Source organism: Colobus angolensis, unplaced genomic scaffold, assembly GCF_000951035.1.
Source record: "Colobus angolensis palliatus isolate OR3802 unplaced genomic scaffold, Cang.pa_1.0 Scaffold81, whole genome shotgun sequence".
In the NCBI taxonomy this organism is placed as follows: Eukaryota; Metazoa; Chordata; class Mammalia; order Primates; family Cercopithecidae; genus Colobus; species Colobus angolensis.
Genome location: NW_012121932.1, coordinates 3,587,248 through 3,601,875, shown reverse-complemented (window position 1 = coordinate 3,601,875; position 14,628 = coordinate 3,587,248). Strand labels below are relative to the sequence as shown.

General features: G+C 33.0%; 1 protein-coding gene across 2 annotated transcripts in view; it reads left to right on the top strand.

The window, feature by feature from the left end:
- The window catches only part of USH2A (Usher syndrome 2A (autosomal recessive, mild)), an 802,205-nt gene that overhangs the window by 90,731 nt on the left and 696,846 nt on the right, over window positions 1-14,628 (top strand). For both annotated transcript variants that reach the window (XM_011929421.1, XM_011929422.1), the window contains 4 exons: window positions 9,477-9,540; window positions 11,524-11,818; window positions 12,775-12,959; window positions 13,432-13,653. In XM_011929421.1, coding sequence (XP_011784811.1) covers window positions 9,477-9,540; window positions 11,524-11,818; window positions 12,775-12,959; window positions 13,432-13,653 — 766 coding nt within the window. The remainder of the gene's footprint in view (window positions 1-9,476; window positions 9,541-11,523; window positions 11,819-12,774; window positions 12,960-13,431; window positions 13,654-14,628) is intronic.

Sequence of the window (14,628 nt, the reverse complement as noted above, 5' to 3'; positions counted from 1 at the left end):
GAATAAAAGGGATAAATATAAAATTTATTTCTAGGTATCTCAAGGTTTGATGCTATTGTAAATAGTATCTTTTATCAAATTGCATTTTATATTTATTGCTGATATAAAGAAATATTATAAATTGTTATATATCATTCTTATTTCCAACACCATTTTGGAACACATTAATTCGAGTATTTGACTATAGATTTATTTGAATTTTTGAGGTAGAAAAGCATGTAATTTGCAAATAATATATTTATGTCATTCTAATTCTTATGGATTTTACTTCTTTTCTTTGTCTGATTGTGAGGTCTAGACATTCCGTTAACAATGTTGAAAAAAAGCCGTGAGAGCAAGCATCCCCAACTTGTCATTACTTTAATGGAAATGGCTTTACATTTTTTCCTTTACATAAGATGTTTGCCATATCATGTTAAAACGTTTCCCACCTATTCCTAATTGTTTAGGGTTTTCTATTTGTGTATGCTGTATTTTTCAAGACATGGCAGATTTAATTTGTTGAGATATAATTTTCATGCCTATGGTACCAAGTGAGATTGGTCCTGTGGTTTTCCTTTCTCTGACTCTCCTTGAGAACATGTTTTGACTCTCTCATTTATGACCTGTTTTATCTTGGGAAATTTCTTAATATCTATGTGTTTCAGTTGCCTCATCTTTAAAATTAGGGTCAAAAGAATATCTTTCCATAGTGTTTTTATGAGGATTAAATAAAATAATATACATAAAGCACTTGGAACAGGGCCTGCTACTCAGTATGCAATAGTTATGAGCTGTCATTGTCATCATTAATATCAAGATATTTTAAAACACTTTTCCCCTAAAATACATAAGGGTGAAGAGTACTTAGATGTATATCCTAAGATCTGTCTCTGGCTGCTATTTCTGGGCATTTCTTTGTTCTAATATTTCTGGTAGCTCTTACTTGTGACTGTGAATTGTAGACATTTGATGCCCACAGACTATTCAGTTCTTTCAACTTCTACCTTGTTCCTAAGGAAATCTGAATCAATTCATCAAGGTCTTTCCTAAAGAAATTTGTCAAGGTTATCCAATCCAGTGCTACAACAATTGTATTTCTTCTTGTATGATATTGTTTTTGTTGTTTGTCAAAGAAATTTTTGCACAAGTCAAGGTCATAAAGTTTCCCATAATTTTTTCTAGCTGTATTATAGTTTTAGGTTAGTTCTATCATCCATATTGGGTTAAACTTTTACATAAGGTATATGATATGGATTGAGGTACTTAAAAAAATAAGGTATCTAATATTTCAGGACCTTTCTTGGAAAAAAAAATTATTCTTTTTCCATTTAATTTTCTTTGCTACTTTGTTAAAATACAGCAGACCGTATATGATTTTATTATCAGCTTTTTCATTGCTACTATAGTAGGTGTGCAATTGATTTTTATATATTGATATTGTACCTTGCAACTTTGCTGAACTCATTTATAATTCAGAATAGATTTTAGTAGATTTCTTAGAGTTTTCTACGTACAATAGATAGTTTTACTTCTACTTTTTCAATATGGAAATATTTATTTCTTTCGCTTGCCTATTTGCCCTGTCTGGTAACTACAGAAAGATGTTGACTAGAAGTGGCAAAAGTGGGCATTGTTATCTTGTTCATGATCTGAGGGAAAAAGCAGTTTTTCACCATTAAATATATGTTAGCTGTTGGTTTTTCACAGATACCCTTTATTAGACAAGGAAGTAGCCTTCTTTTTTAGTTGGTTGCTTTTTAAAAATTTTATCATGAAGTGTTGAAGTTTGACAATGTATCTATTGAGATGATCAGGTGGTTTTTGTCCTTTATTTTTCCAAGTTTGTGTATTACTTAATTTTTGTACATTGAACCAGCCTTGCATCCTTGTGATAATTCCACTTCCACATGATGTATAATCCTTTTTGTTAGTACTGTATTTGGTTCACTAGAATTTTGTTGAAGACTTTTGCATCTGTATTCATAAGGCATATTGGCCTATAGTTTTCTTTTGATGTCTTTGATGTTTTTGGTATTAGGGTAATACTGGTTTCATAGAATAATTTGGAGAGTGTTTCTTCCTCTTATATTTTTTGGAAGGGCTTATGAAGTAATGGTGCTACTTCTTTAAATGTTTGGTAGAATTTGCCAATGAAGGCATCTGGTCCTAGGCTTTTCTTTGTGGAAAGTTTTTAAAAATTACTAATTTGATCTCTTTACGTGGTATAGATTATTCAGATTGCTAATTTCTTCTTAAGACAGTTTATATAGTTTGTGTGTTTCTTGGAATTTGTCTATTTTATCTAGGCTGTCTAATTTTTGTCATACAGTTGTTCATAGGATCCCTTATGATCCTTTTTTTGTGTCTGCAAAGTCAGTTCTAATTTCCCTTTTTTTATTCAAGATTTTAATCATTTGAGTCTTCTCTTTTCTTGGCTACTTTAGTTGAATGTTTGTCAAATTTGTTGATAATTTCTAACTATCAACTTTTGTTGATTTTCTTATTGTTTTTCTATTCTCTATTTTATTTGCCTCCTCCAATTTTATAATTTCCTTTCTTCTGCTAGCTTTAGGATGAGTTTGCTTTTCTTTTTCTAGTTTCTTAAGGTAGAAGGTTAGGTTATTGATTTAATAAATTTCTCTTTAAATATAAGTGTTTACAGCTCTAAATATCACTTTAAACACTACTTAAATCCCATAAAGTGTGATACATTGCATGTTCACTTCCATTAATCTCAAAGGATTTTTAAATCTTTTTGTAATTTCTTCTCTTATCATTAATTATTAGGAATGGGTTAATTTTCACACATTCGTTAATTTTACAAATTTCCTTCTGTTAGTGATTCTCATTTTTTCTATTATGATCCAAGAATATGCTTTGCATAATCTCAGTGACTTTAAATTTATTGAGACTTGTTTCATGGCTTAATAAATAATCTATCCTGGAGAATGTACCGCATGAACTTGAGAAGAATTTTTATTCTGTTTTTGTTGGGTGGAGTGTTCTGTGGATGTCTGTTAAGTCCAATTGGTTTATAAAGTCATTCAGGTCTTCCATTTCTGTTTATATTCTGTGTAGTTGCTCTCTCCATGACTGAAAGTAGGATATTGAAGTCTCCACTATTGTTGTTAATTGTGAATTTTTCTCTTTAAATCTTTAAATTTGTCATTTTTACTGTTGTTAGACACATACGTGATTATAATTGTTCTACTTTCCTGATAGATTGATATCTTAAAACATCCTTGTCTCTACTAACAATTTTGTCTAAAGTCTATTTTGTCTGATGTTAGCACAGGAGCTCAAGCTCTTTTTTGTTTATTGTTTGCATGGTGTATCTTTCCTTTCATTCTGTAACATTCAATCTACTTGTTTCCTCAAATGTAGGGTTTGTCTCTTGCAGAACTCCTATAGGGGGTCATGTTTGTTTGTTTTTCCATTTCGTAAATATCTACTTTTTGATTGAAGTGCTTAAACCATGTACATTTAGCACAGTGACTGATAAGGTAGTTACAATGTCACTTTGCTGTTGGTTTTTTAAAATATGATTTATGTCTTCTAAGTTTCTCTATTCTTCTATCACTGTCTTCTTTGAGTTAAAAAGTTACTTTCTAGTGTATAATTTAATACCCTTGTCATTTATTCTACTATGTTTGTTGCCCAGGATGTTATCATTAGCATCTTAATTCATAAAAATCTAATTCAAATTAATACCAACTTAATTTTAAGAGTATACAAAATTTTACATCTACATAATTTTTGTTCCCTCTGCTTTCTTTTGTGCTGTTATTGTCTATGGAGATTTTTATATTGGATGCCCATCAATACAGATATATAATTATTGCTTTATAAATTATAGTTGTCTTTTAAAACAAATGTGAGAGAGAAAAATAATTACAGTAAAAATTCATTTATATTCTTTTTAAATATTTACCTAATTTATTACCTTTACAGGTACTCTTTATTTCTTCATTCAGATTGCATTACTCTCTAATATCCTATCATATCAGCCAGAAGGACTTCTTTTGGTATTTCTTGTAGAGCAAGTCTGATAGTGATAAAACCTCACAATATTTCTTTATCTGGGAATGTCAATTTATCATGCATTTTTGAAGGAGAGTTTTGCTGGAAAAAAACATTTTTTGGTGCACAGTTTTTTTAGGACTTTAAATGTCATTTCACTCCCTTCTGGATGCCATGGTTTCTTCACAAGAAATCTGTGGTTAATATTATTGAACATCCCATGTAGGAGATGGTCTTTTCTCACTTGCTGCTTTCAAGATTTTCTCTTTGTCTTTGTCTTTCAACAGTTTGATTTTTAATGTGCTTAGGGTGTGAATCTCTTTGAATTTATCCCACTTGCAGATCATTGAGCTTCTTGGATGTGTAGATTAATAGTTTTCTTCAAATTTGGGAAGTTTTTAGTAATTATTTCTCTAAATATTCTTTCTGTCCTTTTACCTCTTTTCTGAAACTCCCATTATGCCTATGTTGGTACTCTTGATGGTGTCCCACAGCTTTCTGGGGCTCTGTTAATTTCTCAACATTCTTTCTCTTTCTATTGCTCACACTGAATAATCTCAATTGACCTGTATTCAAGTTTCCTAATTCTTCCTTCTGATCATTTAGATCTGCTAGTGAGCTCCTCTAGTGAATTTTTCATTTAAAAGTTTTCTATGTCTTTTTTCTCTTTTAATGATTTGCAAAGCCCCTATGGACATGATGTTTCATGTCTTCTCCTTTTAATTATTTTGGATTGTTTGATGTTTCTTCTGACTGTTGTTGCTGCCTGGGTCAACTGCAATGTTAAGCAGTTGCCACTGATTATTTTTAACAAATAATTGTTTTAAACAAATAGAGTAAATGCCATTTCCAGTAGATGAACTCTGAGTCAATTCAAGCCTTACTAGTGGGGCTTTCCATGGTACTTCCAGGCAGATCGAATAATGACAATCATCTGAGGATAGAGCTTTGAAAAAACTCTACTCCCATTCTGATCCTCTAGTGGTAACTAGATTGCTGATTTTTACCCTGATTGCAAACTGTTCATTTTCAAGGCTCCCAGTGAGTGGCAGAGAGGAGTATGGGAATAGGAAAGCTAAGATGCCATAGAACATGTTGTTCTTATCAATATTCAGCCACTTAAAAAATAAAAACTCTCCACGTTGTTGCAAGTCTTTGGTTTATTTCCAGAATTCTCAATAAGTTGATGTGATATTCTTTGCCAGTGTTCCCATTGCTTTTATGGCAGACAGAATCTGCCACTGTTTTCACTCTGCCATTGCTGATGTCCTTTTATTCGCTTCCTCAATGTCTTTTTTTAATAGTTTTTTAAAATAGTATTTACCTACATACGTTGCCATAACTTATTAGATTTATAACTAATGTTTCACATTTTTAGTGCTAATAAAAATAGTATTTAAAAGTTTTGATTTCCATTGGTTACTCACTAGTATATAGAAATTAAATTATTATGTATTTAACTTCTATCAAACAAAATTAACCAATTCACTTGTTATTTCTAATAGCTTTTATGTACATTCATGGAAAATTTCTGAGTAGACAATTATGCTATCTGCAAATAGAGAATTTATTTCTTTCCTTCTGATTGTTGTGACATTTGTTTACTTAGCCTTATTGTCTGTTTTTACCCTGATTAAATGTTGGATTACTTAGTCAGTTTTCCCATTTTACTAATTTTGTTGTGCCACCCAGTTGTAATGCATAACAACTTCTCTCCAGTCATCACCTGTCTATTTTCTGACTAGACAACTATGAGGTCTTTCCTGTATGAGTCATGTCTATTTCCTTGATCAATTTATATAATTTAGACATATCTTTGCTATATGAATATTTTTCAAAGAAGAATTTTTATGGAATGTTTATTCCAATGAATATCTGTTGTTAAAAAATTGGCAAGTAGCAAAGGAATAAGTAAAATTTATTTCTATGACTGTCCTTGAGATATTTGATAGCATTCTCACTTCAAATCGTAATTCTCTTATTTGGGATGGATGATTCACATTAACTCCAGGTCTTTAGAAAACTTGCTGTAACTCTTATTTAAGAAGAATTTCTTCAAATATGAATTCTTTAGCAATGGATATGATTGCAAACTCCAAAATTTAAAACTAAAATGGTTTTAAAAGGTTATAAAACCCAGCCCCTTTATTTTATAGATAATAAAATAGATTTCATTATTCCTCTGCAGCAGAGCTTCCCTTTAGCTATTATTAAAATATAGGGAGTGAATTCTAATTTATCAGCATGAAAGGTACACCTCCACTTCTAATACCCTGGTCTGACTGCCAACATTTTTCACACATATGACTGTAATATCCGCCTAACTGGCCCCTTGGCTTCTGCTCTTGTCTTCCTATATTCTAGTCTCAGAACTTTTGAATAATCCTGAGATCACATCACTCCTCTTCTTGAAACCCTCCAATGGCTTCCTATTTTACCCAGACTGAAATCAAATTTCTTACAATAGGCTATAAGACTTTGTATGTATAACAATTTGTACCTCCATCCTCCCTCTTCCCCAGCCAACTACTTGTCTGATCTAACCTTCTAATAACCTCCCCTCTTTGATTCTGCTCCAGGATGCTAGCTCCTTGCACCTCCTCTAACATGCCAAGCATACTGATTTAGAGGTCTATGTGCTTATTAATGCCTGCCTGGAACATTTTACCCCTAGATATACGTATGACTCATTCCCATTCCCCTGTCAATGCCACATTCTCAATGAGGCCTCTCTTGAACATAATATCCCCACGAAAATCTAGCCATGCACTCCAACCTGCTCTAATCCTTCTGTTTTTCATAAAATATATAGCATTCCAGTATACTATATGAATTACTCATTCATTATGTTTATCTACGTGAATGCAAGCTCCATAAAAGCAACAGTATTTTGTTGTTGTTGTTAACTGATTGTACCTTTGGCACTCATGAAAGTGCTGGCACATAATAGGCTTCCAATAAATATTTGTGAATGAATCAATACGTAAAAGAATGAAGCTACCCTGACATTTAAAGCCGTGGTTCAGGCTTAGCAATATCACAGTGTTCATCAGTTTTGCTCTCTTTCAGTCATAGTAAGTCTTTCAGAATTATGAATGGCTAGCCCCTGTTTGTTATGATCTGGGTTCTTTGAGATAAAACATTTCCCTAAAGGTTCTATATAAAACATTTTAGATAATATTTTATCCTGAGAAAGCAAATTGGATAACAGGAAATACAGGTAATTTTTTTTCTCCTTGATAGCTCATTATGTTGACAAAAATAGAAATGAAGACTGTCAGTTTTCTAGGACCGCCATGCAAAAGTGCCGCCAACTGGGTGACTTCTCCCAGAAAGAGAATGCCTAGGACTATAGTGGGACACAGAAAGTTCCCTACAGGGAGTATTTCAAAGCTGAGACATTAAGGGCTGTATGAGGCAGAAAAATTGGAAGCAGAGGTAAAATTGCGACCTTAGGACTAAGAGAGCTTGAAGGTTGTGGGGCATTAAAAACTCATGTTGTAGATTAGCAGTGTGGGGTGTAAAGGATACTAGGAGAGGAAGAACTGAGCACGGTTAGGGATAGGTGAAGGTAAAGAACAAACAGAACACGGGCCCAGCTTCCTTTATTCTTGGCAGACAATACTATCTCTTACCTCACAAAGAAAATTTATGCTGTAAGGAGTGACTTTCCTATTTGTCTTTCCTACTCCCCAAACAAAAGCATAGGCACATAATGGCTTTGCTGTATTTGCATTTATTCTTGTCATCTTTCTTCTAAGAATGACATGTCCATCCTTCTACCATTCCCTACTTTGTTTAACTTCAGATCCTGGATCTAGGTCAATTGATCATAAATCATGTTGCCTGGATGGCCAATTAACTGAAAGAATATTTTACCATGTTTTCTTATTTCTTGTAATTAATTTTAATTTTTAGAACAATCTGTTTTGGAAATCTTGTAAAGATTTCTGCAAAGTTTTAGTAGATTTTGTTTTGTCTTTGTAACACCACTTGGAAGAACAATTCTTTGCGCTTGTGCCAGTTGCCTGTTTTAGGACAGATAAAGTAGAGAAACTCTCCCTATGGGAAAGTCACAGCAGGAAGCTGCCTAGAGCACATCTTCTTATGGGCCTCACTCATGGGGTGTGTGGAAGACTGAGACTAATGGGTAGAAAGGGAGAGCCTATAAGTGTATTTTTCTTAGAATATATTAATAGAGAATATGCTAATGAAAAAATATTTTTATATGTAATATTTTGGTTATTTTCTCAAATATATTATTTAATATAAATATAACATGTAAATATATGAATATACACAAATATATGCATACACACACTCACACACAGACACATACTCTTTTTAGGTTCCTGGGTCTCACACTTTGCTTGTGAGTTTCTTTCTAAGATCACTATCTCAGTCTATTTTGTGTGCTAATTCTCCTCTCCATGTTTTATTCATCAGCCATGTCCTCACTCTGTCCCAGTTTCCTCCAAGCAACCACCAAGGAGCAGCAGAAAACATAAATCAAACATTCTTTAAAACTTTATCAAGACAGAGCAAAAACTGAATAGTTAAAATAAAAAACACATTGGGAAAATGGTCATTTGATGAATTAAAATTGCTCCAATTTAAAAAAAAATCTATTGAAATAAACAATTATTGAAATAAATTTTGTTATTAAAAATATAACAGATAAAACTGAGAGTTGGTAGTTTTTCTATTTCATTCTGTCCCTACTCTCTTGGGCTTATTTGTCTTAGTAAGTTCTGAATAAATATTTGCCAAACAAATAAAATAATACCATGTGGATTAAGGTTGATAGCTACATTTGCCTTGAAACGTCACCTAATTCAAAGTAGATTGGTCTTTGAACCTGGTTTTCTTAGAAGAATTTTCCTGAGGCAATAAAATTTTGAGAGTGAACTGTGATACGATTGACATATGTGAATGACACAGAACCCACAAGTAGGAAGTCTTCAATGAGTCCTCTTTTGGAGATTTTCTAGAACAGACATTAATTTAACTTTAGAGAGGACCCAAACAGCCTGGAGCTTGGAGCTAGAACAGGTGGGATGTGAGAGTTAGAAATCTTCCTTTTGGCACTGCAAATACTCTGGAAATCGCAATCAGAAGCAGATGACAATCAAATTTAGGGCTGATGAGATAATATATTTATGGATTTATAAACTAGAGAGAAATCTGACTTGGGAAGGGACTTCTGGTGAAAGCCATGAGTTTGATCAATAAATAAGTTGACCAAAGTAATCACTTTGACTTAAGTCCTACAATGTCCATGGAGATAACTATGATTATTTTTATTATTCATGTGGAATTAGCAAACTAGAGATAGATCTGTAAATGTTTCTAAGGGCAGTGACATAAATATCTTTCTAACCTTAACATCTTCAAAGGAATATCACTTAAATACTTGTCAGGTATTGCTTGGTAAACAGAGACTTCTTATATTATCTACGTGTATGTATTTGCAGGTTTAGAGCAGTTTGTCGGAAGAATGCAAGATTTTCGATTGTACCAAGTGGCACTTACAAACAGGTAAGCAGATGTTGCATTCTAAACTTCAAGAACCATAAGGATAAATGCTGAATTCACTTAAATAAGAATACCATGTAGATTATACTATTTTTTATCTTTATAGCATTTGGCAAACTTCACCTAATTAATGTTTATAGTGTTTGCTTTGGCTTAGTCTATGGTTGTTATTCACTAGTGCTACTCTTGGGGAACTCCTTGTAATATGAAATTGATCACATTTTTTCCTAAGGATTTTCTGTAAGAAAACTTGATATTTGAACATTTTATAAAATTTGTGATACATTGTTTAAATTTTCTATATGAAGTAGTTTCTATTAATAATAATTGAGAAACTTCTATATCTGCCTTTTTATAATTGGTTTGTTGACATTATACCTACTAGAGAATGTAGAACAATAAACATGATTAATTATTTTGATATATGGGAAATTCTCAAGAGACTGGTCTATTAGACTTGGAGACAAGAAGAATGAGCATTTGAAGTATTGTGATATATTTTTCTATTTTCAGTGAACAAAGAATTATATAGACTCAGGCTAGCTTTAATGTTATTTCCTTATCTGGAGAGTAGATCGGAAATCTTTCTTAGGGCATCTTAAAGGCACATATAATTTTAAAAAATTTAAGTGAAATTCTGCTTAGGATGCCTTTGAACTTTCTTCTTCAGCTTATGATATCATGGTATAATAGTATATTGTATGGATGAGTTGGTCTTATTTATTTCTATTAAAAATCAAAAAGAAGAATGTTCATTCATATTTCTTCAAGGCAGATGTTTGTGTAGTGGGTTTCCAAATGAGAAGACTAGTTCTTGTAAATTTAGAAGCATTGCTTTTGCTGTGGCTCTTAGTCCATGGCAGATTATAAACAATATAAACATTCTTTCTTACCAGTCTATATAATCAAGGTATGCCTCAATAAAGGGTGACATAGCCCTGGAACACAATGTTAGGTGTATTTACTGCCAACAGCCTTACTATATTTTAGATCACCTTTGTCTAAAATGCTGAAGGCCAAGGTTGTCGTAATTCTTTGGGAATAAAGTTTTTCCTTGGGAGTGAAAGATTTTATACTGGATTCTATACTGGTGGCTTTTGGTCCCATTCAAAACTTGATATCAGTTGAAAAGTATTGATGAGATTTAAAGAAGGTATGACTTCATGTGATTTAATGAATGGAAAAGCCGCCTGACTCCTTCATTGCTCCACTGGGGTCTGAGAAGAAGAGCCTGGTTTCTCTGGTAAGACCTTGGTTACTAATTTTGGCCTACCTGAAATGTCTGGGAAGGTGCTATGTGGAAGAATGCCTATAAATAGAATGACTAATTCTGGTCTAGAGCAAGTATATTGCCCTTAATGGAAAAATTAAATATATCTACCTGGAATTGGCATTCTTCTTTGACTGTTGGCAGCCGCCATATGATCTGAAGCCACTGAAGCATTACAGGATGTCAGGATCTGTACTGATGAGTCACAGGAAACCACTGACAAATGGCCTTGGCCTCAGTCCTTCACTTAAAACAGAAACAGACAAAATGATACTTGCTTTTGTACTTCTTTCCCATGGATGAACTGAAAACATTATCTGTAACTCTCATTATTTTCCATATATTATTGTTCACTCTCAGTAGTTAGTTTAGCAACCTAAGTAAATATGACCTTTCTATTTTATCACAAATAGACACAGTAAAATATTGTGGTATTTATTTAAGTATCTTAATAATCAGACAAGGGCATATGCATGCTTCCTGATATAAATAAAAAGTTAATATTAAAATGTGCTGGTTTTGATATACATTTATGATAATGAATTTGTTTATTTGGCCAAAGATAAGCTGTATTTTATGTTTCATGCACAGAATTATTAAAGCTAAATGGATACTCATGAAAGCACTAAATGAGTGACATTCATTTGTAACACCTCTTAGAAGTTCTATTACTGTTAAGCTCTTTGTCCTTACAGTCTCCCTCTTGACTCCCACAGAGAGATTCTGGAAGTTTTTTCTGGAGATCTTCTCAGATTGCATGCCCAATCACATTGCCGTTGTCCTGGCAGCCACCCGCGGGTCCACTCTTTGGCACAGCGGTACTGCATTCCTAATGATGCAGGAGACACAGCTGATAATAGAGTGTCACGGTTGAATCCTGAAGCCCATCCTCTCTCTTTTGTCAATGATAATGATGTTGGTACTTCATGGGTTTCAAATGTGTTTACAAACGTTACACAACTTAATCAAGGAGTGACTATTTCAGTTGACTTGGAAAATGGACAGTATCAGGTAATTAGAAATAATAAGGTGTACATTAATTTCCTGTGGTTGTTGCGACAAATGCCCACAAACTTCATGTCTTAAAACAACAGAAATGTATTCCCTAACAGTTCTGGACACCAGAAATATGAAATCAACATGTTGGAAGGGCTACACTCCCTTCAAAGGTTCCAGAGAAGGATCTCTCCTTGCCATTTGCAGCTCCCGGTGGCCCTTGGTGTTACTTGACTTGTGGCACCACAACTTCAATCTCTGCCTCCATTTTCACATGGTGTCCTTCCTTGTTTCTCTGTGAGCATCAATTATCCCTTTTCTTTATCTTATATAAGGCCCACCCTATTAAACCCAGGATGATCTAATATTGACATCCTTAATTATACTGCAAAGACCCTATTTACAAATAAAGTCACATTTACTGGTTTGGACAGTAGTACTTGGACATATCTATTTGCGAACACAATTCAACTCACTAAAAGGTGAAAACTGAACTAGGCAATTGAACATTACCTCAACAAAGTAGTGTATTATAATGTATACAATAAAAATATCTAAAAGACAACATATAGGGCCTTATGTTTGAGATTTGTATCAAAATGATATTTATGAAATGTTGAAACTAAGTTCTTTTTATTAAGTAGCAAAAAGTAATACAAACTAAGGTGCTTTTTCTAAATTACTTAAGAAGACTATATATGACATTTATTTCATGGATGTAATGTTCTTTGTTTTGTCTTTATTTGCCTGTTGATTTATAAAATCCTTGAGAAAATGAACAGATATACAATTATACAATGTGCTGCTTTTACCAGAGGGCTATGAAGTTTCTGAATGTCTGATACATATTTGATAATTATAATAATGACAAAGTGAACCAATATATTTGAATCTAACATTTCCATGGTTTGATACACACTGATGAGTTACACTTAAAACTTCAATTACATTAACTAACTTTCCATTTTCAGGTGTTTTATATTATCATTCAGTTCTTTAGTCCACAACCAACGGAAATAAGGATTCAAAGGAAGAAGGAAAACAGCTTAGATTGGGAGGACTGGCAATATTTTGCCAGAAATTGTGGTGCTTTTGGAATGAAAAACAATGGAGATTTGGAGAAACCTGATTCTGTCAACTGTCTTCAGCTTTCCAAGTATGAATATTTTTAAATAATTAATTTAATAGATTGATTGGTTAGTCATAATGTACAAGTAAGCTAGCTCTCTAGACTAGTAGAGACTTCCCTTCACCACCAGCTTCCTTGAGGCAGATTCTCCTAAGTCTTATCCCTAAATTGGGTTTGAAACTATCTTTAAAGTTCTTGTAAAACACATTAGAGTAACTCTTATTTCAATCTCACTGGTGTTTCACAATCTGATTTTCAGATTGTTTAGCAAGTTATCTATGTTAATGGAATTTTCATTATGTTTTCAAGGAACTGTCTTAGTGTGGCTTTCAATTATAATCCTGTATTGTTTGCATGTGAAGTGTATGGAATATACTTTTACTAGAATGAAGAATTTAAGTTTTTAGTGATACTGTGTAGTAATTTCTCAATATTTTGATTTCTGTTTTGCCAAAAATGTGAATAGATTTTCATGACATCGAATTTCTTTCATTAACAGTTTTACTCCATATTCCCGTGGCAATGTCACATTTAGCATCCTGACACCTGGACCAAATTATCGTCCTGGATACAATGACTTCTATAATACCCCATCTCTTCAAGAGTTCGTAAAAGCCACACAAATAAGGTTTCATTTTCATGGGCAGTACTATACAACTGAGACTGCTGTCAACTTCAGACACAGATATTATGCGGTGGACGAAATCACCATTAGTGGGAGGTATTATTATGAATTTTGTTTTCAACAAGGTTTTTGTCATACTTATTGTCTTAACAGCACATTAAGATTTCAGAGCAAGCCAGATTTCAAGCTTTACATTTTGAAATGATTTCATACTCTAAGATTTTAGAAGAAGATCTGTATGTGAGTCTTTTCTCTGTATAACAGTTTTGTGTGTGTGTGTGTGTGTGTGTGAATTGATTTTCAAAAGCTGTTGCTTTTAGAAGCTATGATGCTCTGAATCTGACTTAGAAATGATTTATCCAATATTTTACTTGATTTGTTCTGGAATATAATTTTCAAATATTCTCGAAAGCAAAGAGATGGAGCTGGATTTGGAGTTTTAACTATATTACCAGAGAGTTTTTAAGTACAGATCTTGGTCTACCTGAATTCATAGTGCACAGTTCCATGGGGAATACTTGTTTTTCTTTAGTGGAAAGAGCTGATGTGCCCTAAGTAGTTTATAAATGTCTGATCATAATTGAGAACATGACTCATGATATTTAAAAACAAATGATAGCTTCAAACCTAGGCAGCATACTGTCTAATATAGAAATGTACATATAGACTATATGTAGAATGGGTTGTTCTAGAGGAATGATAGGCCTTGTGAATAAAATATGTCTCTAAAAGCAGACCAAAATACCAGTATAGAAGCATTGTTTGTTTGCTAAGTCATAGCATAATGAAAAAGCAATATTATTAAATATTCATCATCTAACTTCTGAAAAAAAGAACAAAAAACTTGAAATATGTTAACTGCATTCTGCAGTTTGTCGACTTTATATTCCTTTTTTTTTTTTTTTTGAGACGGCATCTTGCTGTGTCACCCAGGCTGGAGTGCAATGACATGATCATAGCCGCAGCCTCTTTCTCCTAGCATAATGAAAAAGCAATATTATTAAATATTCATCATCTAACTTCTGAAAAAAAGAACAAAAAACTTGAAATATGTTAACTGCATTCTTCAGT